The following is a 23,339-nucleotide window of genomic DNA, read 5'->3' on the forward strand; positions in this document are numbered from 1 at the left end:
AACACTACTGTGTGTGCGTATCGATTCATGGAAAACGCTAGTGTGCTCTGAAGGCTCCCAGGGCAAGCTGACTTCCGGCGCGGCAGTGTTCACCATCAGGTGGGGACGAGTTGCCTGACTCCAGTGTGAAGCCAACCATGGTTGAGTGCCGTGGTTCAGGTTCAGGGGCCTGAGGGGCAGGGAGAACAAGTTTAAACCTGAACCGACTCCCTTTGTGAGGTTCTTCTGAGAACCTGACCAGCACAGGGAGAGACTGCTAAAAAGGCACCACGTAACACCTTGGTTGTTAAGTGGAGGTGGGCGCCAGCCGAGAGCACAGTGGTAAGAGTGTAGGCCCCAGTGCAGACGGCCTGGGTTCGAATCCTGACTGGGCCGCTTAATGACTGTGTGACCTTGGCCAAGTTACTCAGCCTCTCTGTGCTGCAGCTTCCTCATCTGTACGTTAGGGATCCTAGTATCTACCTCACAGTGTTGTGGGGTGGGTCCAAGAGTTCATGCGAATGGAGTGTTTGGAATAGGGCCTGACTATTATTCGTGTTATGTTTAGCTGCTATTATGATATAGAAATTCAGTTCAAGAGACATGTGACCCAGGCAAAATGTTTAATTACTGTTGTTAGATACTTAACCACATTGAGGGCCACCTTCAGGTTTGCAGTTTGGGAAAACCGAATGTGTGCCTATCAGTAACGGGCTCCATCGCTCACGTCTAGAAGGGCATTACTGTTGTCTGGCAGTTACATAGCCTTCAAGTGTTTTCATATATATAAAGTGGACATACACATCACATATATAGCCAGTACAAAAACATGTTAATATTAACTAGAAGCCGGTTGTGAGATATATTCTTCAAAGTTAATAGGTTAGTACTATCCTTAAAAAATTCTTCTCGCGGGCGCCTGGGTGGCTCAGTTGGTTAAGCGACTGCCTTCGGCTCAGGTCATGATCCTGGAGTCCCGGGATCAAGTCCCGCATCGGGCTCCCTGCTCAGCGGGGAGTCTGCTTCTCCCTCTGACCCTCTTCCCTCTCGTGCTCTCTGTCTCTCATTCTCTCTCTCTCAAATAAACAAATAAAATCTTTAAAAAAGAAAATTCTTCTCGCATAGCTTCCCATTATTTCAAGTCCAGATATTTTACCAAAAAAAGTGAGTAGTGTAGTGATGTTCCCTGTCAGTGCTATCAGAGACAGAGGGGGGTTTCTCTTTGCCTGCTGTCAGTAACCTGTATAACACCCCAGGTTTCGGTGTCCTTAGAGGTCACTACCAAAGCATGCCTTTTAAACGTATTTAAATACATTTTCTATGGGATAAAATTAAATTTCTAACTTGATTTGAGAGCTGCATGCACGTCAGATCATTTCAGATTCACTCTTCAATGAGCAAGTGGGTCTTGGTCAGAGGAGACTCTAGGTGATGCGGGTTCCACCCTGGCCCATTTGGCTTCTCCACACCTCTTTTATCATTTCACTGCTCATTAGCACCTCCTGCACATGAAAGCGTAGAAAAGTAAAGAAATTTCAAGTTAAATCAGCACTGCTGCTTGGCAGCCAAGTTGCAAAGATACGGATTCAAGTGAAGTGATCCATGGGATGGGCCCTGAGAAACTTCTGGAGAACATCACTGGCTCCAGGTCCCTGATCAGCTCCCGGGGGGCTTTATCTGCCTTTGTCAGGAGCCTCAGGATTCCTGTAGGTTCTCTTTCTCCAGAAGCTTAGTCAGAAGAGTTAGTCCTAAGGCCTTTCTTGCTATGAAACAATTATTTATGGTTTGAAACATGGGAGCAGGTGCTTTTATACAGACCACACACACTCAGTGGGCTCCCGCCAGAGACCGTGGCATGTCCTTGTCTCCTGCAGGTTGTGAATCAGGAGCACGAGTGCCTTTTCTAGCCCTGCTCGGGTTGTAACCACTGCTAGTACAACAAGGACACTGTTAGTTCTCTGGCAGCTGAGGGAAAGGAAACACAGCCTCTGGGAGAGCCAGCGTATTAGCTCCATGAAGAGCTTGCACTGCTTCCAAATTATTCATTAGCCCATTAGAACTTGAACATCATGAATTATGAAAGAGTGCTATTTCTATTACAAATAAGATCCACCATGTCTTTGGGCTTTTTTTTTAATTGAATTCCATTATATTCAGGATATAAACACTGTAATTATATACAGAGTACAGAATAATGACACTAGAACAATTTGCTCAGCCTCATGCAGCCAGCATGGCCTTCACTGGGATAGACAGTTGTCTACAGCTATAAATCACATTCATACATGCTGTTAGGGTACTTTTATTAAGGGGTTGTAAGGAACACCTTCAGAGTTGGATGCACAGAGTACGAGAGCAAAAATACAAGTGACAAGCACTTAGAACCAGGATCTAGAAATGAGAGCATTAGAAAGTCAGTAAAGGGACGCCTGGGTGGCTCAGTTGTTAAAGTGTCTGCCTTCGGCTCAGGTCATAATTCCAGAATCCTGGGATCGAGCCCTGCATCGGGCTCCCTGCTCCACGGGAAACCTGCTTCTCCCTCTCCCACTCCCCCTGCTTGTGTTCCCTCTCTTGCTGTGTCTCTGTCAAATAAATAAATAAAATCTTAAAAAAAAAAAAAAAAAACCTCCAATGCCCTTATATTCCAAGATAAGCATTTTGGCTTATACGGATGAAGACTATTTCCTTGGAGTGACAACTAAATCTGTAAAATCCTAAATCCCAACAGCTCAGAGTTGTGAGGAGTCTGGATGTTCCAACCACCTCCTGTCCAGTGCTTCCTGCCCTGCCCCCAGCATCCTCCAGGGGACAGTGTGGCCCCCCACCCACACTCCACTCCCTCTCCTCCTCAAGATGGCCATTCTGTCCAGGGGCAGCTCCATGAGGAATGATGCCTCTACTTACACACCTCACTGGGTTTCTGAACTCAAATCAGCCAGCCCCATGACCGCAAGGACTGAATATGTCTCCTTGCCCTGTGTCCTCATCTAGCAGAGTACCACCTCCTCATAGATGCTTACTAAGTATTTTTTTAAATTTCTCATTGACCTGGTCTTAATTCTTTTGCTTGGGCCCTTACAAATAAGTCTCTCAAATAATTAAAGGTAACTTTCCAGGCCAGTGGGCCTCCCACATTTTGGAAGCCCTCTTTCTCTGAACCACTTGAAGTCTCTTGTCCAAGTCTCCTCTCAAGAGGGGAGAGCCCAGGGCTCCAGGCTCACTCCCCCATCAGCCACGGAGAGAGCCTGGCCCATTCCTCACTGACACACAGATGCACTCTGAACCTGCGTCTTTCCTTCCTGAGGAGAGAGGACCAGGTGACAAGATTTGCTCTTAATAACGACCTTGCCAGAGAAGGCAGAAGCCACTTTTGGCAATTCTGCTTTCTTTTATTATCTGTGTAAAGTCACACCATCTGCTTCAAATAGCAAGTTTATCCCGTCTCACTTTCTTTTTTAAAACCAGGAAAAAGAATATGTTTATTATTAACATTTCCACCCCCCACGTCTTAGTTCATCTGGGCCCTTGGCCTATTTGTTCTCGAAGGTTCCTGCTGCCCCCTTGTATTTGTCTTTGATTACAGGCCCCTCTGACTGCCCAAGCTTTCCATCTTTGTAGGACTTCTTACGACATGGGAGCTTGGTGCTCACCACGTATCCCATGTGCTGCTTTTCTTACTCTGCAGAAAGCCTGGGTGACTTTTTTTGAAAGCCTCTACGTCCTCTTGCATCATCCTTCCTTTCTCAGGACCAAGCCTTGGAGTCTGCCGCTTCTGAACGTCTTGAACCCCACCTTTAAAAGGAGTGCATATCTGGCAGGGCTGTTTTCCATCCTAGGCTGTTGTGAATTCTGAGAAGCCATGGCACACCCCCTCACCCATCAGTCTCTGTCGTGTTTCAGAAAAACCCTGCTGCTCGTGGTCAAAGATTGCTCTGTCACCACACAGGACCAAAAGCTGCCATTGAGTTTTGCTCTCTGAGCAAGGCTCTGCTCGGTGATGCTTGGCTAATGAAAAGGTAAACCGATCTAGAAGGCCAGCATCTCCTCAGAGATGCTTACAGATCAAGTTCACTCCAAGCTTCAGGCTGCAAGATCATCTGCAGAGTGGTCCAGTGATCAGCCATCCATAGCTGTGCATCTGACTCAAGGAGGAGGCTAATTAGCATCATTTACATGAAGTGGGAATTGGGATTTATTGTTAGGGTTGATGGCTTATGCTGGGGCTAACATGGCAGGGACTGCCAACAAGGTGATGGTGTTTTGGATGGGGTTTTTGTTGTGACTACCTAATTAGGCAGAACTAGACGCAAAGAAAGGAAAATATGTAAGTAAAGACACTCAAAGATATCATGTGCTACCAGATGGGCTAGCTTATGCTGCAATGACAACTTTCCCCCCATCCTGAAGCTTAACACAATGATGGTATACTTGTTCAGCTGGGGCTACAGGTGATTGTCCAGATTAGATTACCTGGCCTTTGGGTGGCACCTTGATTTTCCTGATGGATGGAGTCTTCTGCCTGACGCCATAGCACCTGGAAAACACCACCTTGTCTTCCATGTGGCGTGGGAAGGGGGGATTGGGCGAGTTGAGCACGGGCACTTTGGAGGCCTTGGAAATGACCCCCTTCATGCCTGCTCCTGTCTCATTGGTCAGCTGTAGTCACATGGCTGCTCCCACCCTCAGGGGCCAGGGAGTACGGTGTGGAGGACATCAGTAAGGTCTCCCAAGTCACTGTCACTCTTTTTCGTACAGGTACTTGGACGAGCCGATGGAGTTCAGGAGCAGCTCTTTTTCCAGCTGGGATGACAGTTCGGATTCCTACTGGAAAAAAGAGGCCATCAAAGATACTGACGCTATCCTGAAAACCGCGGGCTGTTCAGACAGGTGTGAACACAAAGCGGTGAGGTTGTAAATAGTGAGGCCACGCGTCTCTAGGGAGTTCTCTTAGGACTAGAAAATGATTTTATTCAACTATTTCAAGAATATTCTTTGCATCCTTGTCTGTTTTCTGACCTTGCAATCTTACCTTTCCCAGATTCATACAGTAACTGGCCTTTTAGACTGGCTTTTTTGACTTTTCATGGTGCATTTGAGACTCATCATGACATTGTGTTCCTTCCTCTTTATTGTTGAGTCGTTTGTCCGTTCACCTGTCGAAGGACTACCTCCAGTTGTTGGTGATTATGAATGAAAGGCTTGATAGTCTCCTGTCCAAACCAGGGAGCTGTTGAGAGCGCAGGGGGACATGGCGAATACGTGGAGACGAGGTGCAGCCTGGGACTGTGCTAGGTGGCGGGAGTACTCTCATTCTGGGTCCCACATGATGTGAAGCGGCTTCTTACGTGCATTACACGTAAGAAGTGTAACTTCTTACACTGAGTGTAAGTAAGTGAGTAACTTACTCACTATTTACTGATGGGTCTGTGGCACTGAAGAGCGAAATGACTGGTCTGTTTAAATAAGAAAATTCCTTCGAGTGTTGGCTGGTTTAGATATTTACTCATGTTTGTATTCGAATTTTCAGGCTTTTTAATGTGGCCTGAAATCCTTTTACAAAATTACCACTGTCAGCTTTTTAAAGAGTAAAATGGCACTGGTATACATTATAAATGAGAAATGCATTTGCCTCACCTCAAATTAGTTTAACCTATTTGGTCTGGATTTTTTTGTTTGTTTTCATTTTGTGTGCTGAGAACACTTAAGATCCATACTTGTAGCAAATTTCAAGTATACGGCGCAGTATTATTTACCATAACCACCGTACTGTACTTCCATCCCCAGAACTTACTCATCTGGTAAGTGGAAGTTTGTGCCCTTTGAATATCTGCCCATTTCCCCTACCTCCAAGCCCATGGGAAACACTATTCTACTCTCTGTTTCTGTGAGTTTGACTTTTTTGTTTTTAAAGATTTTATTTGAGAGAGAGAGCACAAGCCTGGGGGGCAGAGGGAGAAGCAGACTCCCCACTGAGTAGGGAGCCCAGTGCAGGACTCAGTCCCAGGACCCCAAGGTCATGACCTGAGCCGAAGGCAGACATTTAACCAACTGAGCCATCCAGGTGCCCCAACTTTTTCTTTTAAATTCTGGATTCCACATATAAATGAAATTGTACAGTATTTTTCTTTCTCTGTCTGGTTTATTCCACTTAGCATAGTGTCCTCCAGGTTCATCCATGTTGCCACAAATGGCAGGATTTCCTTTTTTTTTTTTTTTATGGCTGAGTAATGTTCCATCGTATGTATGTTTTCTTTATCCATTCATCCGTCAGTAGACACTTAGATTGTTTCTGTGTCTTCGCTACTGTGACTAATGCTGCAGCGAGCATAGGAGTGCAGAGGTCTCAAGATACTGCTGTTGTTTGCTTCACACACATACCCGGAAGTGGGATTGCTGGATTAAGTGGCCGTTCTATTTTTAATGTTCTGAAGGACCTCCATGCTGTTTTCTCTGCGGCCGTGCTAACTTACATTCCCACCAACAGTGTACGGGGCTTCCCTTTTCTCCAGGTCCCGTCAGTATGCATCTTTTTGGGGAACTGCCATCCGAACAACTGTGAGGGGGTGTCTCATTGTGGTTTTGATTTGCATTCCCTGATGATGAGTGATGTGGAACATTTTCTCAGATACTCATTGACCATAAACTTCCTTCTTAGAACTGCTTTTCCTGTAGTTCATAAGTTTTGGTATGTTGTGTTTCCATTGTCATTTGTTTCAAGGTATTTTCTTACTGCCCTTTTGATTTCTTCTTTGATCCATTGGTTGTTCAGGAGTGTGTTGTGAATTTGTGAATTTTCCAGTTTCTTCCTCTGGTTGTTGATTTCTACTTTCAACCATTATGGTTGCAAAAGACACTTAATATGATTTGTCTTCTTAACTTATTAAGATCTAAGGTATGATTTAAATGTGTTTTGTGGGGCGCCTGGGTGGCTCAGTTGGTTAGGCGACTGCCTTCGGCTCAGGTCATGATCCTGGAGTCCCGGGATCGAGTCCCGCATCGGGCTCCCTGCTCAGCGGGGAGCCTGCTTCTCCCTCTGACCCTCCACCCTCTCAGGCTCTCTATCATTCTCTCTCTCAATAAATAAATAAAAATCTTTAAATGTGTTTTGTGACTTAACATATGATTTGTCCTGCAGAATGTTCTGTGTGTGCTTGAGAATGTGTGTCCTACTGCTATTGGATGGAATGTCCTGAATGTGTCTGTTTGTCCTTTTGGTCTAAGGTATTGTTCAAGTCCAATTTTTCTTGATTTTCTGTCTGGGTGAACTGTCCATTATTGAAAATGGGGGACTGAAGTCTTCTCTTGTGCTTTCAGTACTGTCTCATTCTCCCTTCAGATCTGTTACTACTTGCTTCATATGTTCAGGTGCTCCACTGTTGGGTGCATGTATATTTACAATTGTTATATCCTCCTGAAGAATTGACCTCTTTTTTGTTACATGATAACCTTTGTCTCTTGTTACAGTTTTTATTTATTTTGAATTTTATTTATTTATTTAGAGGCGGGGAGGAGCAGAGGGAGGGAATCTCCAGCAGACACCCCGCTGAGTGTGGAGCCTGACTTGGGGCTTGACCCCAGGATCCCAAGATCATGACCTGAACTGAAATCATGAGTCAGACACTCAACCCACTGCGCCACCCAGGCGCCCCTACGTTCGTGTTTTTATGTTATTAATTACCATTCATCAATTCAGCTTGCACAGCTCCTTTTAGCATTTCTGTGGCACCAGTCTGGTGGTTGGCAGGGCTTCTGTTTTTGTTTGTTTTTGTTTCAGCACTTGGGCTATGTCGTCCCCCTATCTCCTGGCCTGCTCGGTTTCTGCAGAGAAGTCTGCGGATGGCCTTACAGGGATTCCATTTTATGTGAAGAGTTTCTTTTCTCTCGCAACTTTCAAAATTCTTTGTTTTTTTCCTTATGCTCTGCTTTTTATCCCCATGACTTACTCATTTCGAAACTGGAGGCCTGCATCGCCCTCTCCCTTTCACCCATTTTGCTCATCCCTCTTACCACTCCGGTAACCATTGTTTGTTCTCGGTGGTTCTGGTTCTTTTTTTTTTTTTTTTCTTCATAGTTTTGGTTCTGATTCTGCTTTTTGTTTATTCTTTTTGTTTTTAGATTCCCTTTATGAGTGGAATCATATGATCTTTCTCTCTTCTTTGATTTTTGACAGTTTTATTATAATGTGTCTTGGTGAAGATCTCTTTGGGTTGAATCTCTTTGGGGACTTTTGAGCTTCATGTACCTGAATGTCCACATCTGTGGATTTGGAAAGTATTTAGTCATTCTTTAAATAAGCTTTTTGCCCCTTTCTCCCTCTCTTCTCTTGATGGAGTTGATTCTCCTGTATTGTATTATCTCTTTTCCCATAATGCATAAATTTTTTTCTTATGGCATCCCATAATTCACCTAGGCTTTCTTCCCTTTTTCGTTCTTGGTTTCTTTTTCTCTTCTGACTGGATAATTTTAAATGACTTGTCTTCAAGTTCACAGATTGATTACGTCTGCCGCTGATGTCCTCTGTTGTATTCCTCAGCTCCAGAGTTTCTGTTTAGTTCTTTTTTATGATTTCTATCTCCACGTTGAACTGCTAGTGTTGTTTGTGTATTGTTTCCCTGATTTCATTGAGTCGTGTGTGTACTTGTAGGTTGCTGAGCTTCCTTAAAATAATTATTTTGAAATGTGTCGGGCAATTCCTTGGGGTCATTTCTTAGAGAACTATTGCGTTCCCTTAGTGGCATCATGTTTCCTTGATTTTTCATGTTCCTTGGGGTCTTGGGTTGCTGTCTTTGCACTTGAAGAAGCAGTCACCTCTTTCTGTCTCTACGGACTGGCTTGAGGTGAGAAATGCCTTCAGCAGCAGACCTGCTAGGGATTCTGAAGCTTCCTCAGACTTCCTTGTGTGCCCACTCCACACTACTTACTCCTTTTGGGGGCTGAATTCTTAAGATGGTATGCCTTTTCTCGATCCTACAAGGCCAGGCCAGGTGCTTGAGCCTCCTGTTTGCTTTCCCTTGGTACTCTGAAATGCTCAAGTTTGTATACTTTGTCCCAGTCCCACAGAGTTGGGCTGACTTTCTGCACATGCCCAAAAGGCTTGTACTGCCGTCTCTGGGGGCCTATGCAGGGAGCCGGCAATGGGGGGTGGGGGTGTGTGCGGGGGTGAGGTGCACAGAGCACCGGAAGGCACCCATGGGCCAGTTGGGGGCCCCACAGGCAAAGCGTACCCGGCAGCTTGTGAGTGTGCTTCCTCATGGCGTCCACAAAGTGGTTAGCAGGACCTGCAAGCCTTTGATAAGTTCTGAGCCCTGGCTGCTGAGCTTCCAGCATCTCCCAGCCCCTAAGCCATGCGGATCACCTCAGTATTCCAGATGGGGTGGGAAAGAAGAGGCATCCTCTGCAGTGTTCCACACAGCTGGGAAATCAGGCACCCACTCACCACCCTCTCACCTTCCCCTGTGGGAGATATCACGGGCCAAGGCTGAGCTATGCCACTTTGGGGGAGAGGTGGCCCAGGCAAAGTGAAACTGTTCCTCTTACCCTCTTCAATGTGTCCGGTCTTGGATTGTTTGCTCCGACAGTGTGCTGGAACCTCTCTGCTGCACTTCTACGCTCCCATAAAGGCATTTTTGCCTGTAGACGATTGTCAGAATCGGTGCTCTGTAGGGGGATGATGGTAGGAAGCTTCTATTCCACTGTCTTGCTGATGTCATTCCTGTTTGGGGCTGTTTTTAATTGTAGATCTACTGCTCGCCGTAAGCCAGACTATGAGCCGGTTGAAAACACAGATGAGGCCCAGAAGAAGTTTGGGAACGTAAAAGCCATTTCATCAGACATGTACTTTGGAAGACAAACCCAAGCTGATGTAAGTGTCCAGAGAGTTTGTGTGTGGGCCCCGTAGAGCAGGAAGCGAGCGGGGACATGAGCGCCACAGGAGGATGTGATAGGCACAGAGCGAGATGGACTCAGGCTGCGAGAGGCCTCTGCCCTGGGGTGCTGGCGTCAGGACTCGAATCCGGGTCTTCCTTCCCGCTCCCCCTCGCGGCTCCAGCTGGACGAGCAGCTGGAAGGTAGGCACCAGGTCTCATGTTTCTCTGATTCCTTTCACGGTATTTTGAACAGACATCCATTTCATATCTTTGGAATAAACTTCAGGCAATTTTCAATACAGATGTAATTTACTTAATTTTTAAATTATTATTAATGAAATTAAATGAAGTAGACATGTTTTTGGAGGGTAGGTATATTTATCTTCAGGTTGTTGCCTCTTAGTGGAGTCTTGCTAAGCAGAAGGGTCTTATGGCAATGAGGGGGCCTAAGGTTTTGTTCTGCCGTCGGAGCGCTGCCAGGCTGGCGCAAAGCCTTGGAGGTCCGCGTCACGGACTGACGGGTCATTCTCTCCGCCTTCCCTTGCGCTCAGCAGCAGTCACGTGTCAGCTCCGGGCTGATGCTTTTTGCACAATTGCTCACGGTATTTGGAGCCTAATGTTTCCTCTTCCTTGTCTTCTCTAGTATGAAGCCAGGGCTCGGCTGGAGAGGCTCTCGGCAAGTTCCTCCATTAGCTCAGCCGATCTGTTTGATGAGCAGAGGAAGCAGACAGCAGGTACTGGGGGCAGGGGCGGGGCGGCTGACAAGCTTGCTGTCCTCTGTGTCTGCAGCACGAATTCATTTTCTCTGCACGGAACTTTGTACTTTTCCAAGATTATCAGCAACCATTATGTGATGCTCTTCCTCCTCCGTGAGTCAGAGCAGAAATTACTATTATTCCAGGCTTTGCATGTCAGGACACCAGGTCATGACATTTCACCAGCGTCCTGGGTCCTAGGTTGCCCGGCAAGTCATCTTCCCGAAACAGTATCTCCTAGTCCAGTGGGAACATGGTATGTGATCTCTGTGGTACCGGCAGCCTTGCAGGGGTCAGCCCTGGGCTCCTAGCGTCACTGCCCACTCCGTGCCTGAGACCTTGAGCATTTCATGGCACTTTTAGCCTCAGCTTCTCCTCTCCAAAGTGGGTGGATAGTACGTCCCTAACAAGGTTGCACTGAGGCTTCAGTGAGGTGCTGTGTGTAAAGTGTCACCTGGGTGTCTGGCATAGACCCCAGGGGAGGCAGAAACAGATAGAACAGGAGAATCCACCAGGCTCCGTCTTCCAGGGAAGGCAGAATGTGGCCTTGGGAACAGGCAGGTGGAGAGGAATTCCCTGTCTCCCCCATACCTCTTTGGGTCCAGACCCCATTGTAGAGAGTCTGGGAGCCCCGGGGAGTGCACCTCAGAGCCTGGGCCCATCATGGATATCCAGAGCCATGCCACTCTCCGCTTGTACCTCTGGGTCCCTGAGCCGTGTTGGATCCCACCCAGGCCTCCGCCAGGCCACAGGGCTAAGGGAAGGCTATGTGTCCCTCCTATGTCACAGCTAACATTCAAGGAGCAGTGTCCTCTGAGGTCATTTCAGGAACTCACTCAGCAGGGGAACCCAAAGGGAGGGGATCTCCAGAGCCAAGTGTTCCAGGCCCAGGACCACCTCCACGCCCTCATTGCCGGCCCTGGAGGAGCTGGGCGTGGGCATAGTTGACCAGCATGGATAGCCACCAAGAACAGCTGTTTCCTGTGTCCAGCGAGAAGTAGCCTCAAGAGAGATGGTCATAGGGCAGACCCGAGTGCCTGGAACCTTCCGTGATGGGATGTGGGGATGCTAGAAGATCCACCGTGGCCCTTGGGGTGTAGTGAGCAGCCAGGCTGCTGGTTGCTGTGGGAGGGAGCGTCCCAGCCCAGGGGGGTCCACTGACCCCAGAGACAGGTAGGGGTGCTTGGTGCTGTGCCCCAGCCTCACACAGTGGGGCCGTGAGGCTGGGGCTCTTTGTCAGGCCACTCTCCGAGCTGTTTTCTGCACTGAGTCCGGGTGGGGCAGGGTGGCTCCTGGACTTGTGTTCTCACTTCAAGGCTCTAAGTGTCCTGGCCTCTTGTTAGGGCAGCTTCCTCTTGGGCCTGCCCTGGCAGAGGGGTGCTGGCCCTGCACCCTTCGGAGGGGAGGGTCTCCGCAGCCCTGCCTCCACCGCCATGGGCCAGTGCTGGGTCACCTCACAGCCCTGGCAGGGGTCAGGTCAGCCCAGAGAACCCGACTATTGAAAATCGCCCCCACCCAGCTGTGTGTGTTTTTGTAATTCAAGTTGTTGGAAGTTTCACTCTGAAAACATTGTTAAAAAAAAAAATATTTGGAGATCAAATGAAAGCAGCCTTTCCAATTGTTGAAGGAAAATTGTGGCCAGCCTATGTTTACTTTTCTGTCCCCTTTCAGAGAACAAAAGTCCTTTAATTGTTTGGGCCTTGTGTGGGTCCCAGACAAACTCTGTCCGTGGGAGCTCACGGTCACGGTCAGGGTGCCCCCTCGTCTCCCCGACCTCCCGCCCTCTCTCCTCCGTCCAAGCCCATGGCTCAGACGCTGGTCACCCTCACTCTGCTTCTTCCATCAAGCCCATCATAAAAGTTGCTTTCAGTAACTGCCCTAAATGCAAGTGCATTGAACAACTCTTATTAAATATTTACTTTTTGTTTAGAGTGCATTTCAGCAAACAGCAAAAGCTGGTTTAAGAGACTCTTCTGTGTTCCTTATGTTAGGAGCTTTCCCATCTGTGAAATATCAGTGTCGTTGAATAGATCACGGTATACCTTTATAATTTCTTTGTTGGGGGCGGGGGTTAGTTCCAGATTTGAAAGACCTCCTGGTGAAGTAAAATGCTTCCTGAGGGTGTGGTTAACCCAGGAGCGCCAACATTTGTCGAGGGCGCTTCCCTTCCAGGGTATTGAAAGGGCCAGATGAGAAACGCGTGAGCGCCCACCTCCAGCCTGGCACAGCGTCGGTCCCCGTGGTCAGAGCAGGGTCAGCTGGGGGACGTGGGACTGCCATCAACGGCACCAGCTTGCAAGGCAGCCACTCGGGACGTGGAACGACAGAGCAGAGGCAGCCTTGGGGGCAGCATGGAGCAGAAGAAGCTCCAAACCTCGCCTGCCCCCTTGGGGTATTTCTTTCAAGAAAACGATGCTGATGACTTGCCTCTGAGCCTGTCTACCTGCGAGAGCCAGGGACGCTGTAGACCCCTCTCCCCTCGGCTCCGTGCGCCCTTCGGGTTCCCGCGCGTTTGCTTCTGTCCCCTCGGGGTGCCTTGGCCACCCTCCGCTTTCTTCCTCACTCAGGCCCGGGGCCCGGGCACGCGGCCTCTTCGGGGCCTGCAGCTCTCCGAGCACTGGTGGTTCTGTCCGGTCCACGGGCGGCCGTGTTTGTCCTGTGTCGCGGCCGTGCGGTGGCCTTGCCGACCCAGATTCGCTCGCGGACTGGAGTGTCCTTGACATCAGTGCGGGGCTGCTGTGCTGGTCACGAGAGGCGCCCCTGCGGCACTTCTGGTCCTTCTGAAACTGGGCACTCGCGTCCTCGGGGGCCTCCTTTTCCTCTCCGTTCGTCTCCATTCCGGGGAAATGGGTACATGATATTCTACTCCAACTTCATTGTTTGAGGAGACCGAGAACTGCCCTGCGCCCCCCCCCACCCCTCCTCTCCCGCCTCCGGCTGAGTTTGAGTGCACCCTGGTTGCCCGGGTTCCCGGTCCCGTCCGTGGTTGGAGTGCAGCCCTGCTACCCAGCCTTTGCCGGGCGGTGCTTGGCTCCCGCGCTCCTTTCCCGCTTCGGCCCCCGCTGCCCTGTGCTCTCGCCGGGCCCTCTGAGGACCATCTCCCCCGACGGGACCAGGAGCCCTCCCGGGACAGGACCTGTCCATTCTCATCTCGGCACGCCTGGCACAGAGAAAGCCCTCGGTGTCTGTGGAGTGAGTGGTCGGCAGTGAGGGAGCTCTGGGGTGGGGGGGAGCAATCAGTGGGTCCCTTGGGCCACGGGGCGCAGGAACCAGGGCCCCCACTGTGCTAGCGCCCCTTCCAGCACAGCTAGGAACATACGGTGTGCTGAGTGTGACGTTGCGCGGCCGGTGTTGGGGGGCAGCAGCGATGTGGCGCTCTTCCCGCCGAGCTGGGAGAGCCGGTGTGCGGCGCGTACTCTGCAGGGGCTCTGGGAGCTTGCGTTGAGGGGCAGCCCCGTGGGCCTGCGTCTCGAGCGGCTGTGTGGAGCAGACCCCCTGCCGACCCGCAGTGGGCGCGGGGAGGAGGTGTTTGCTCCGTGTCCCCTGGCCTTCCTGACCGATGCGGGGCATCCACACTGATCACTTAACCTGGCCCAGTTCAGCTGGCCCTCTGCCCCGGCCTGGACCCTGCAGGGCCTCTGCCTCTGGCTTGCCATCTTCCCAGCTGCTCGAGCCAGAAACCTGGGAGTCATCCTTCATTTCTCTCTTTCCCAGCAACACCCCCCCGCCCCCCCCGCCAAGCCAGTTGGTCCATAAGCCTCCTTGGGACACTCAGACGCATCCCCGCCACTTCCACCAGCTCAGGCTCAGCCACAGCCCCCGGTGCCAGGACTGCCTCTCACTGTGGCCGAGCTCTCTTCCTATTGTTGTCGGCTGATTGCCCTCCAGGAGGCAGCGAGCTCTGGAAAAGCGGGTCTGTGTTGACATCCTTAGCAAGAAGCCACCTGGGGGCGTTATGGGAACAGATAGCAGGGAAATGGGGCACCTGACCTAGACCCCGGGTTGGAACCTCTTCCTGAGGAAGCAGCTTGAGTTGTCGTTTCATGGAGCCCGTTGTGCGGCCGAGTGCACCCAGGTACTGTTGTCCTGGGCAGCCCTCCGAGGGGACGCAGCAGCCGGACCCTGCGGAGCAGGGAGACCTCACAGCCACAGGAGACCGCCAGTCTGTTCTCAGCAGTCTGGAGCCCGTCGGGCACACGGCCGCAGACCTGCAGGCGGAAGGTGGGAAGGGGCCTCCTTGCCGGAAACCTGACCCCTGCTCCGGGAGTTAGGCTGCTTACACTCCTGGGAGCTTAGATCGTTAGTGAGGATTAAGTAAGGAAGATGCATGTTAGCAGAGGCTAAATCAGACCTGAGTTTGTTCTCTCTCACATGTGATTCTGGGGGGCAGTTTGGGACATGCACTGTGTTCCCAGATGCCAAGGAGCCAGGCCCTTTTCCTCCTTATTGCTTATGACCTCTACTTTGTACTTCACCTCACGCCAATTATGGCTGCTCGAGCCCTAGGCATCACACCTGCATCCCAGCCAGCCAGAAGGAGGAAGAGGGCTGGAAAAGGGCAGGCCCCAGCCCTGGAAGGCACACACCCATTGACCAGAATGTCACCTGGACACACCTTGTTGCAAGGGTTAGAACTGGGGAGTTGTGTACAGAGGAAGGGGAGGAGGGGAAGATGCTGGGAAACTGGCTGTCATGTCAGGGCACCTGCGGACTGAACGTAGTCAGTGAGGGACCACGGTCGCACAGCTGTCCTGCCTTTGCGGTGCTCACCTCTTTACACATTTCTCCAGTTAGAAACTCATAGGTGGAGGTGCTTCTGCTGCCCCCCTGCCGACCTCTGGTCTGGACCCACCCAGCCCCTGTGGGGCCTTGCCAGGTGATGGCGCCGCTGGGACCCGGGCTCTGTGCGCTCAGGACCTGACACTGGCTCCTTGTTTGCTGTAAAGACCCATCTTTTAGGCTGGTAGCACCGCCTGGGGAGTGGCTATGCTGGGATTTGAACCCAACTGGGCTGGGCTGGGCTTCCGCTCTGTTATTGGCAAAGGCCCACAAACCTTTAAAACCTCAGCTGGAGCCAGGGAGGGGAAGAACCTGCACCTCAGGCCCCCTCCCTGCATGGTGGACATGGGAACAGTGCTGTGGGTAAACACAGTGCCCCTTCTGGGCAGCGTCTATGCGGAAGGATAAACACGTCCATTCTGTGTGTTCTTGGGAAGGGAACTGGCTTCCGTTGCTGAAGGGGCAGGTGGGTACACGTGGATTGTGTGGGAGGAGCTGGGGTTGGCTCCCCAGAGGATCTGCAGGGTTTGGGCCCACTCAAGGTCCCCGAGCCCCTCCAACCACTAGAGCCTGGTTGTCAGCTCTGGGGTTATCACCCCTTATTGTGATAACACTGATGCTCTTCACCCGTGTTGGTGGAAATACACTACTGTTTGGATTGGACAACCAACGTGGAAGCAGGGAAACCCAACCAAGGCTGGCCTCAGGAAGGAAGGTGGGGGGTCTGGCTCTACCCAGTGAGGGGCTCCAGCTCAGAGTCTGAAAACAGCCTCAGAGAGACACCTAGCGTCCGACTCACCTCCTTGGGGAACCTACCTTTTTCTCGAACTGCAGCAGGCGTCCTCTGCCTTCCCTGCAAGGCAGTGAGGGGGCCGGCCAGCCGCAGCGGTGCCTTAGCCCCAGCAGTAAGCCTGGAGCAAGCCGTCGGCTCCTCTCTCTTGAAGATACACGAGTCCAGGAAGGCTCTGATCGGCCAGGCCTGGGTCCTGTGCCCGCCCCTCTGGCTGGAGTCCAGGGGGCTCCCCAGAGGAAGGGAGGAGGGCTTGTACCAAAAGAGGGGGGGATGGATGCTGAGCACAGAAGTAGAGATGTCTGCCAGTCTGCCGTTCACCGGGTACTTACCTGTCAGATCTCGTGTTGAGCACCTGGGGGGGAGCCAGCAGCCCAGGGAGGGTGAGGAAGCTCTCCAAAGACACACAACTTAAAAGTGGCAGTGCCAGTATTTGAACCCCTGCTGGTCCCAACACCTGATACTACATCTTCTCTCATGTGGGGACTTGCAGCTGGTTCATGGTAGGGCCGGCCCTGAAACTGAGTCCTGACCCCACTGCAAGGTTCTTTTCCCTTAACCACGGCTGCTGCTTGTGGGCAGTGGGAGGGGAGGGCACCGCATGTCCCCTGAGGTCATCGAGGGCTCTGGGCCCTGGCTGTGCCGTCTTTCGGAGCTGTGGAGTGACAGTGGGGGTCTGCTCTGTGTGCAGGAAGCTACAACCTCACCAGCGTGCTGCCCACGGCGCCCGACATGGCCCAGTTTAAGCAGGGCGTGAGATCCGTTGCTGGAAAGCTCTCAGTCTTTGCTAATGGAGTCATGACTTCCATTCAGGTCAGTGATACTGGGGATGACGGGAACGGAGCGGGGTGGTGGCTCAAAGCTTTGAAAATGAAATTTGGACCACTCTTCAGCTGCTGACAAATTCGATTTCATGGTACTGATATGTTCACTACAGTGTAACCCAGGACGTCGTGAACACCAGAAATTGTGATTTTATTTTTGCTTACATTTTCTAGTTGATGACTCTAGGGGAACTGTTACAGGGATTGTCATGATCCTGATCTACTTCTTTCCTATATCGGGACAGAGAAATAGGAAGAAGGAAATAAAAATGACCCATTATCCCCTGTCATGAGGAAAACTTCTGTTAATGCTTTGGTATATTTTTAATTCTAGATTCCTATGCATATCTTTTTTTTTTAAAAGATTTTATTTATTTATTTGAGAGGGAGAGAATGAGAGACAGAGAGCACGAGAGGGAAGAGGGTCAGAGGGAGAAGCAGACTCCCCACTGAGCAGGGAGCCCGATGCGGGGCTCGATCCCGGGTCTCCGGGATCATGACCTGAGCCGAAGGTGGTCACTTAACCGACTGAGCCACCCAGGCGCCCCAGGATGCCATTATTAATGTAAAAACATGGCCACAGGCAGTGGCACCTAATGGATGTTGGCTCTGGTGCCTCCGGAGGGGCTTCCCAGGCTGGGGAGGCGGTGGGGTTGCCCCCACCACGGAGCGTCCCCTCAGCCCTGAGGCTCCTGCTCTTCTCACTGCCACTTAACCTTTGGTTAGAATTCAAAGGAGCTTTGGTGTGCCCGAGCTCAGCTGAGCCCTCATCAGTCCTTCTGAGCAGGTGACGTCCATAGCTTGTGGAAGGTGATCCCCATTTTATAGGTTCTCCCCCCTTTTATAGCTTCATTTTCTGGCTGCAGAGGCCAAGTTGCTTCAACACGAGATGGCTCAGCAGAGCCAGAATTTCAGGGTTCAGACTCCACAAGTGCGCCCCACCTTCCCATGACACCTGCCTCCCAGGGGCCCACCACTGGCTCTCACCCTGATAGTTTGCCCCCCTTCTCCCGACCCCCGGAGCTGCAGACGCACCGCAGAGGCCTGGGAGGCAGGATGCTCTGTGTCCGAGGTGCACGCAGGCCTCGGTGGCAGCTCAAGAAGCCGTGGTCGCGCCCCTTCCAGTTACTGTGTCTGGGGGGGGGGGGGGGGCGGCATGTCAGCCAGCCAGGCGGTGTTGTATGCTCGCTGCGAGGTCAGTTTTGGTAACGGCCAGCATTCCGTGTGCACGAGAAGGAGGAACCGACACCGAGTGTGAGTAAGCTCTCCTCTCGGTCCCCCCTCGGCAGGATCGCTACGGCTCCTAATACCCGCGGGCTGATACCTGTTTCTGGGAGAACCTCCTGTCTCCGCGAACCAGTGACCACATCACAGACTGCCGCTGAGACCAGCAGATTGGTTTTGCTGCTTTGTCACATGGTATATATGCATTACTGATTTTTAGCATTTCTTTGGAGAAATTCTCATTTTTGATGTAGTAGAAGCTTTATTGTAATTTCTGTTGTGCATTCCTTCCTGCACACGCCCCCCCCCCCCCCACTTTAGGCAGAGCCGTGCATATCCTTGCTTGATTTTCGTGGAATCTAGTTCCAGCAGCTGGGGGCCTGGAGACCAGGGCTTCTCCCCGCTCTGAGGACTGAGAGCCTTCCTTTGCGGGGAAGGGGGGGTCCCCGTGCTGTGTGACCTAGGGGCCAAGGGCTCCACGAGCAGCCAATGCTACAGGGACCTGGAGAAACAAAATCCACAGCACACATTTCATTCAAAAGGGAGCACAGAATAAAAACAAAAGACCAAAAATGTCTAATTTGACAGATTGCTTCATTTATATTTCCACATATTAAGGGGATTTCAAAATAATGTTGAAAGTCGTCTGTCCCTTTGTAAATGCTTATTTTATATGATCTATAAATTAAAAAATAATTTTCAGTGAGTACTTTTAACAAACCTAAGCTTCTGCATTGCCAAGGGAATTAATCTTTCCACAAGGTGTTTGAATTGGTGGGAAATGTGAGGTGAGAACCCCCTGAGTGTGTTTACAAACAGAGCGTACAGAATTTAAAATGGAGGGAAGAAGATAGACCCATGGAAAAGATTTCAGTGTATGGGAGGAGAGTAGTGTAACTGGGTAGTTTTGTCGATACTTTTTATCTTAATCTTGGTTTTCAAAAAATTACAGAATGTGTATAAATGAATAAAGACAAATAATTTGGCTGTGTTTTAGACAGCATTAGAATATATTGTTCAGCACGGTAAAATATATTTGAAATTTGGTGAACCAGAAATGTGGTTTCAACTGAATATTTTGTGAATTTTTCTTAAAAGATCAAATTTGTAGACTAAACATAATAAACCCTTGCAGCAGATTGTGTCGGCTGTTTTTTTGTTTTGCTTTGTTTTGTTTTTTTACAAAAACTTTTGTGATGAATCTGGTAAATCAGGGCTCTGGTGTAACGTGGGTGCACATATGAATCGGGATGTAAGTACAGATGGATCTTTTTGGGGGGTTTTTTGGTGTTTTTTTTTAAGATTTTATTTATTCATTTATTTGAGAGAGAGAGAAAGAGAGAGAGCACAAAAGGGAAGAGGGTCAGAGGGAGAAGCAGACTCCCTGCTGAGCAGGGAGCCCGATGCGGGACTCGATCCCGGGACAGGATCATGACCTGAGCCGGAGGCAGTCGCTTAACCGACTGAGCCACCCAGGCGCCCAAGATGGATCTGTTTTTAATGGATGTTGGGGCCTGCTCTGCAGCTGTCATTGACTGAGGTGTTGTCCCCAGGGCAGTGGCAGGCGGGGTATCCTTATTGAAGGGAGGGCATGCACAGTGGTGTCTTGCACACCCACGTGCTGCTCTGGTGAGATGCCACGGGGCGCGGCTGGAGGCCAGAAGTCCCAAGATCAAGGTGCCGGCAGGGATGGGTTCTGGAGAGGACCCGCCCCCTGTGGCTTGTGGAAGGCCACGCCCTCTTGTGCTCACGCAGCCTTTCCTCTCCTTGGAAGGGCACCAGTCCTCTGGGATCTGGGCCCCACCTCACTTAACCCTAATGACCTCCTTAGGGCCCATCTCCAGATACAGTCACGTTGGGAATTAAGGCTCGGACATAGGAGTCTTAAGGGGACACGGTTCAGTCCCTAACAGTGTCTGTAAGAAATCCCCACACTGGGTTAGCCCTGCTCCAGGCGGGAGCCCAGGTCATTCCATCTCCAGGGAACCCTCCCAGTAGGTGACACTCCCGTTTTACAGAGGGCGGGGTGAGTGCCCTGCGCAAGTGGCCGAGCTGTTCCCCCACCCCGGAACGTCCCCACAAGGAAGGGCCCGAGTCCCCCCCCCCCCTCCAGCCTGGCTCGTGCACCCTTTCCGAGCTTTCCTTACCCGGTTTGACGGCCCAACTGTCAAGGGTATTCAGAGGAGGCATCTCAGTGCCTTTGGCTGTGGGGCTCACCCCCCCACCCCCAGCATATGTGGGTGTGCAAGTGAGGTGCGTGTGCGCACACACGTGTGACTAGGATTTGTGTTCCTGGCCCATTTGTCCTTGGGCCTTGGTGTTTGTTTGCTTTCAGTATCCGTGTGAATGCTTCATATATAGTAAGGATATTAGTTAATAATTGTTCTAACAAAACATGTTTTGGATCTATGGATTGAAGGAAACGGTGCTACCCTGCTCGGCGCATCTGGTGGAAACCGGCCCAGACTGGGCTGAAGGGTGAAGCGGGGACTGCCTTGAGAAAGGTGTTTATTGTGCTGTAGTTCTTGGGAGCGCGGCCAGGAAGGACCAGATGATATTTCTGAGAAATTGAGAAAGCCAGGGGGCGGGGCTTGTTTTCACAGCCTTTAGCAGAACAAGTTCTCCTTGGAAATGCAGAATTTTTTGATCACCTTGAAGAGCGGTTGGGAAGTAGGTACACAGAGGTGAACAGAGCTCGAGAGAGGGCTTCCTCCCCGGGATGAGGCATCTACCTCCCCGGTGGAGTGGAGACCCAGGCCCCCAGCTGAGCTCGAGGCCTCCCCCCAAACCCCCACTGGCTCACACAAGTGAGCCCTGCACCCCTGCCCTGCCTACCATGCCCTTCTTGACCTTCTTGGTGCTCAGCCTGAAAACCCCGCCGTCAGATGTGACCCCTGCCCCCCCAAGAGTCCGGCGGCACCACCCCCAAGCCGCACCCGGAGTCTGACGCACCGCAGCCTGGGGTCCCGGCAGCCTGTCCCAGAGCACAAGCCGAGGTCCTCGCGCCTGCTCCCCCTTCCCAAGACCCCCTGCGCACCCCCTACTAACTCACTGTGCCCCTTTCTCCTGCCCCAGGGCCTTATCCTCCAGTCTCCTTCCCCAAGGGCAGTCTTTGCTCTAAAGTCACCTTCTCCATGACCCTGATCTCCCATTTTAAAAACTGCCGCCCAACCTGGGGCGCTTCTGATCCCCGTCCTGCACTATTTCTGCCCTTTGCCAGACCTCGCTCCCTCCTGTGCGGTTCCAGCGCATTGGCCTTGTCTTCCTAGCTCCCTTAGAACATAAGCATCCTGAGGGCAGGTTGCTGCACCCTCCGGGTCACTGGTTTCCCGGTGCCTAGAACAGAGCCTGGCACGTATTTTGAATGGAGGAATTTTGTTCTGCCAACTGCCCCCCACCCCCAGAGGATGATGTGCAGGATGACAGAAGACAGGCTGCCCGTGTTAACTCCTGTTGGTACTGTTTGAGGCCATTTCTGCCACCACCTCCCATTCTGGTGTGTTCCCAGCCCTTTCCCTGCCCCCACGCAGCTCGCAAGGCCCAGGACACATGGTGGGCCATGGCATTGGGGCAACATGAAGACACGGGCACCTTGGCATCGGGTGTGGGACCCGGGGTGACTATGACCTCCCAGCGTCAGATGAGAACCCACCCCAGCTGCTCCAGCACTTGGGACGTGGACGTGAGGCCGCTGGCCCCGCTCTCCCAGCCGCACTTCTGCTCTGTGGTCGCCGGCCCAGCTGCCCGTGTTAGCCTGTCCTGTGGCTAAGGAAGGCACAAGCGCTGCAGCCCCTGGGTGGCTCAGTCGTTAAGCGTCTGCCTTCGGCTCAGGTCATGATCCCAGGGTCCTGGGATCGAGCCCCGCATCGGGCTCCCTGCTCAGCGGGAAGCCTGCTTCTCCCTCCGCCACTCGCCCTGCTTGTGTTCCCTCTCTCGCTGTGTCTCTGTCAAATAAATAAATAAAATCTTAAAAAAAAAAAAAAAAAGGAAGGCACACGCGCTTTCTCCCTTCCTTCCAATCTCAGTCCTTTGTCCTCTGTAGCTCCTATCATTCTACTTGCCCAGCTCATTCGTCTCACCTAAAATAAGAGCAGCCTGGCGTAGACGGATGGATGGACAGGCGGGTGGAGACAGGGATGACGCGGGAGCAGACAGGAGGGCACTCCGGCCACACAGGCTGGTTTTGCAAACAGGCTTCCGGCCACTGATCTCCCTCCCTCCCGCTGTGCTGGTCCCTTGCCTGGACCTGACCACACGTCCCCGCAGCCTGGATTTTCTGGGGCGGCCCAGGTGAATATCCCAGCTGTGCCCTGAAGCCCTGATTCTCTCTGCCCCACCGCCTGCACCAGACATGACCTCAGTGTCCTACAGCCCAGTTCCTCCCTGGCACCCCCGACTCTCCTGTGGCCTGGTTAGCTGCACCCTCGTCTGTACCACACACCACAGGTGGGGGGAGCAGTGTCCCTCGGGGCTGTGCCCCCAGCAGATGCACACAGCCCAGGGCTCTGCTTAGGGAAGCCGTGGGTTTGCTCGGCACCCGGGGCTCCGCCTGAGTTTAGGCCAGTACTGCCAGGCATTCAAGTTTGGCTCTGGATGTTCTTGTGGAAGCCCCGGACACCCCTCCCTGGAACCCTTTGAATGCAGGCAGCCTCCACCAGCACCCGCCAGCACCCGCCAGCACCCACCGGCTGCTCAGGCCTCCTGTCGCTGCTCCCAGCTGCTTCCAGCTGCTCCGTGCAAACAGCCAGTGGGTCTGTAGAGCCTCCTTCCGGAGCGTCCCCAGCCCCAGGGCCCCCAGCTGGCCCGGAGGCCTCTGCAGCGCGGGCCCTTCCTCCAGCCCGGCCCCAGCCACCCAGGCCCCTGAGAGAGGCCTTGGAACCTCACATGGCTCCTGTCTTGCCAGCCGAGACCCTCCTGGCTCCTTTCGGCTCAGAGTCCCCTACTCCTCAGCGTGGCCCAAGGACCAAGGGTCTCAGACCCTGCGCCCCTCACGGCCCTGGGGTGGCAGGCTCTGGCTCTCCTCCAGGCCTTTCCCCAGGGGCCACCTGTGCGAGGAAGGAGCCCAAAGAGCGTGTGCCCCAGAGCCGGTCCTGGAGGTGCGGAGGCTGTGACAGGTGATGAT

General features: G+C 52.0%; 1 protein-coding gene across 1 annotated transcript in view; it reads left to right on the forward strand.

Moving 5' to 3' along the window:
• The window catches only part of ARFGAP3 (ARF GTPase activating protein 3), a 49,301-nt gene extending 29,945 nt beyond the window's left edge, over nt 1-19,356 (forward strand). The window contains exons 12-16 of the mRNA XM_025881924.2: nt 4,735-4,866; nt 9,718-9,841; nt 10,489-10,579; nt 16,861-16,982; nt 18,283-19,356. Of these exons, the coding sequence (XP_025737709.1) occupies nt 4,735-4,866; nt 9,718-9,841; nt 10,489-10,579; nt 16,861-16,982; nt 18,283-18,300 (487 nt within the window). The 3' untranslated portion in view covers nt 18,301-19,356. The remainder of the gene's footprint in view (nt 1-4,734; nt 4,867-9,717; nt 9,842-10,488; nt 10,580-16,860; nt 16,983-18,282) is intronic.
• Nucleotides 19,357-23,339: the final 3,983 nt, after the last annotated feature.

The sequence above is a fragment of the Callorhinus ursinus genome, unplaced genomic scaffold (genome assembly GCF_003265705.2).
Source record: "Callorhinus ursinus isolate GAN/ISIS: 27379988/994484 unplaced genomic scaffold, GSC_fseal_2.0 scaffold48, whole genome shotgun sequence".
In the NCBI taxonomy this organism is placed as follows: domain Eukaryota; kingdom Metazoa; phylum Chordata; class Mammalia; order Carnivora; family Otariidae; genus Callorhinus; species Callorhinus ursinus.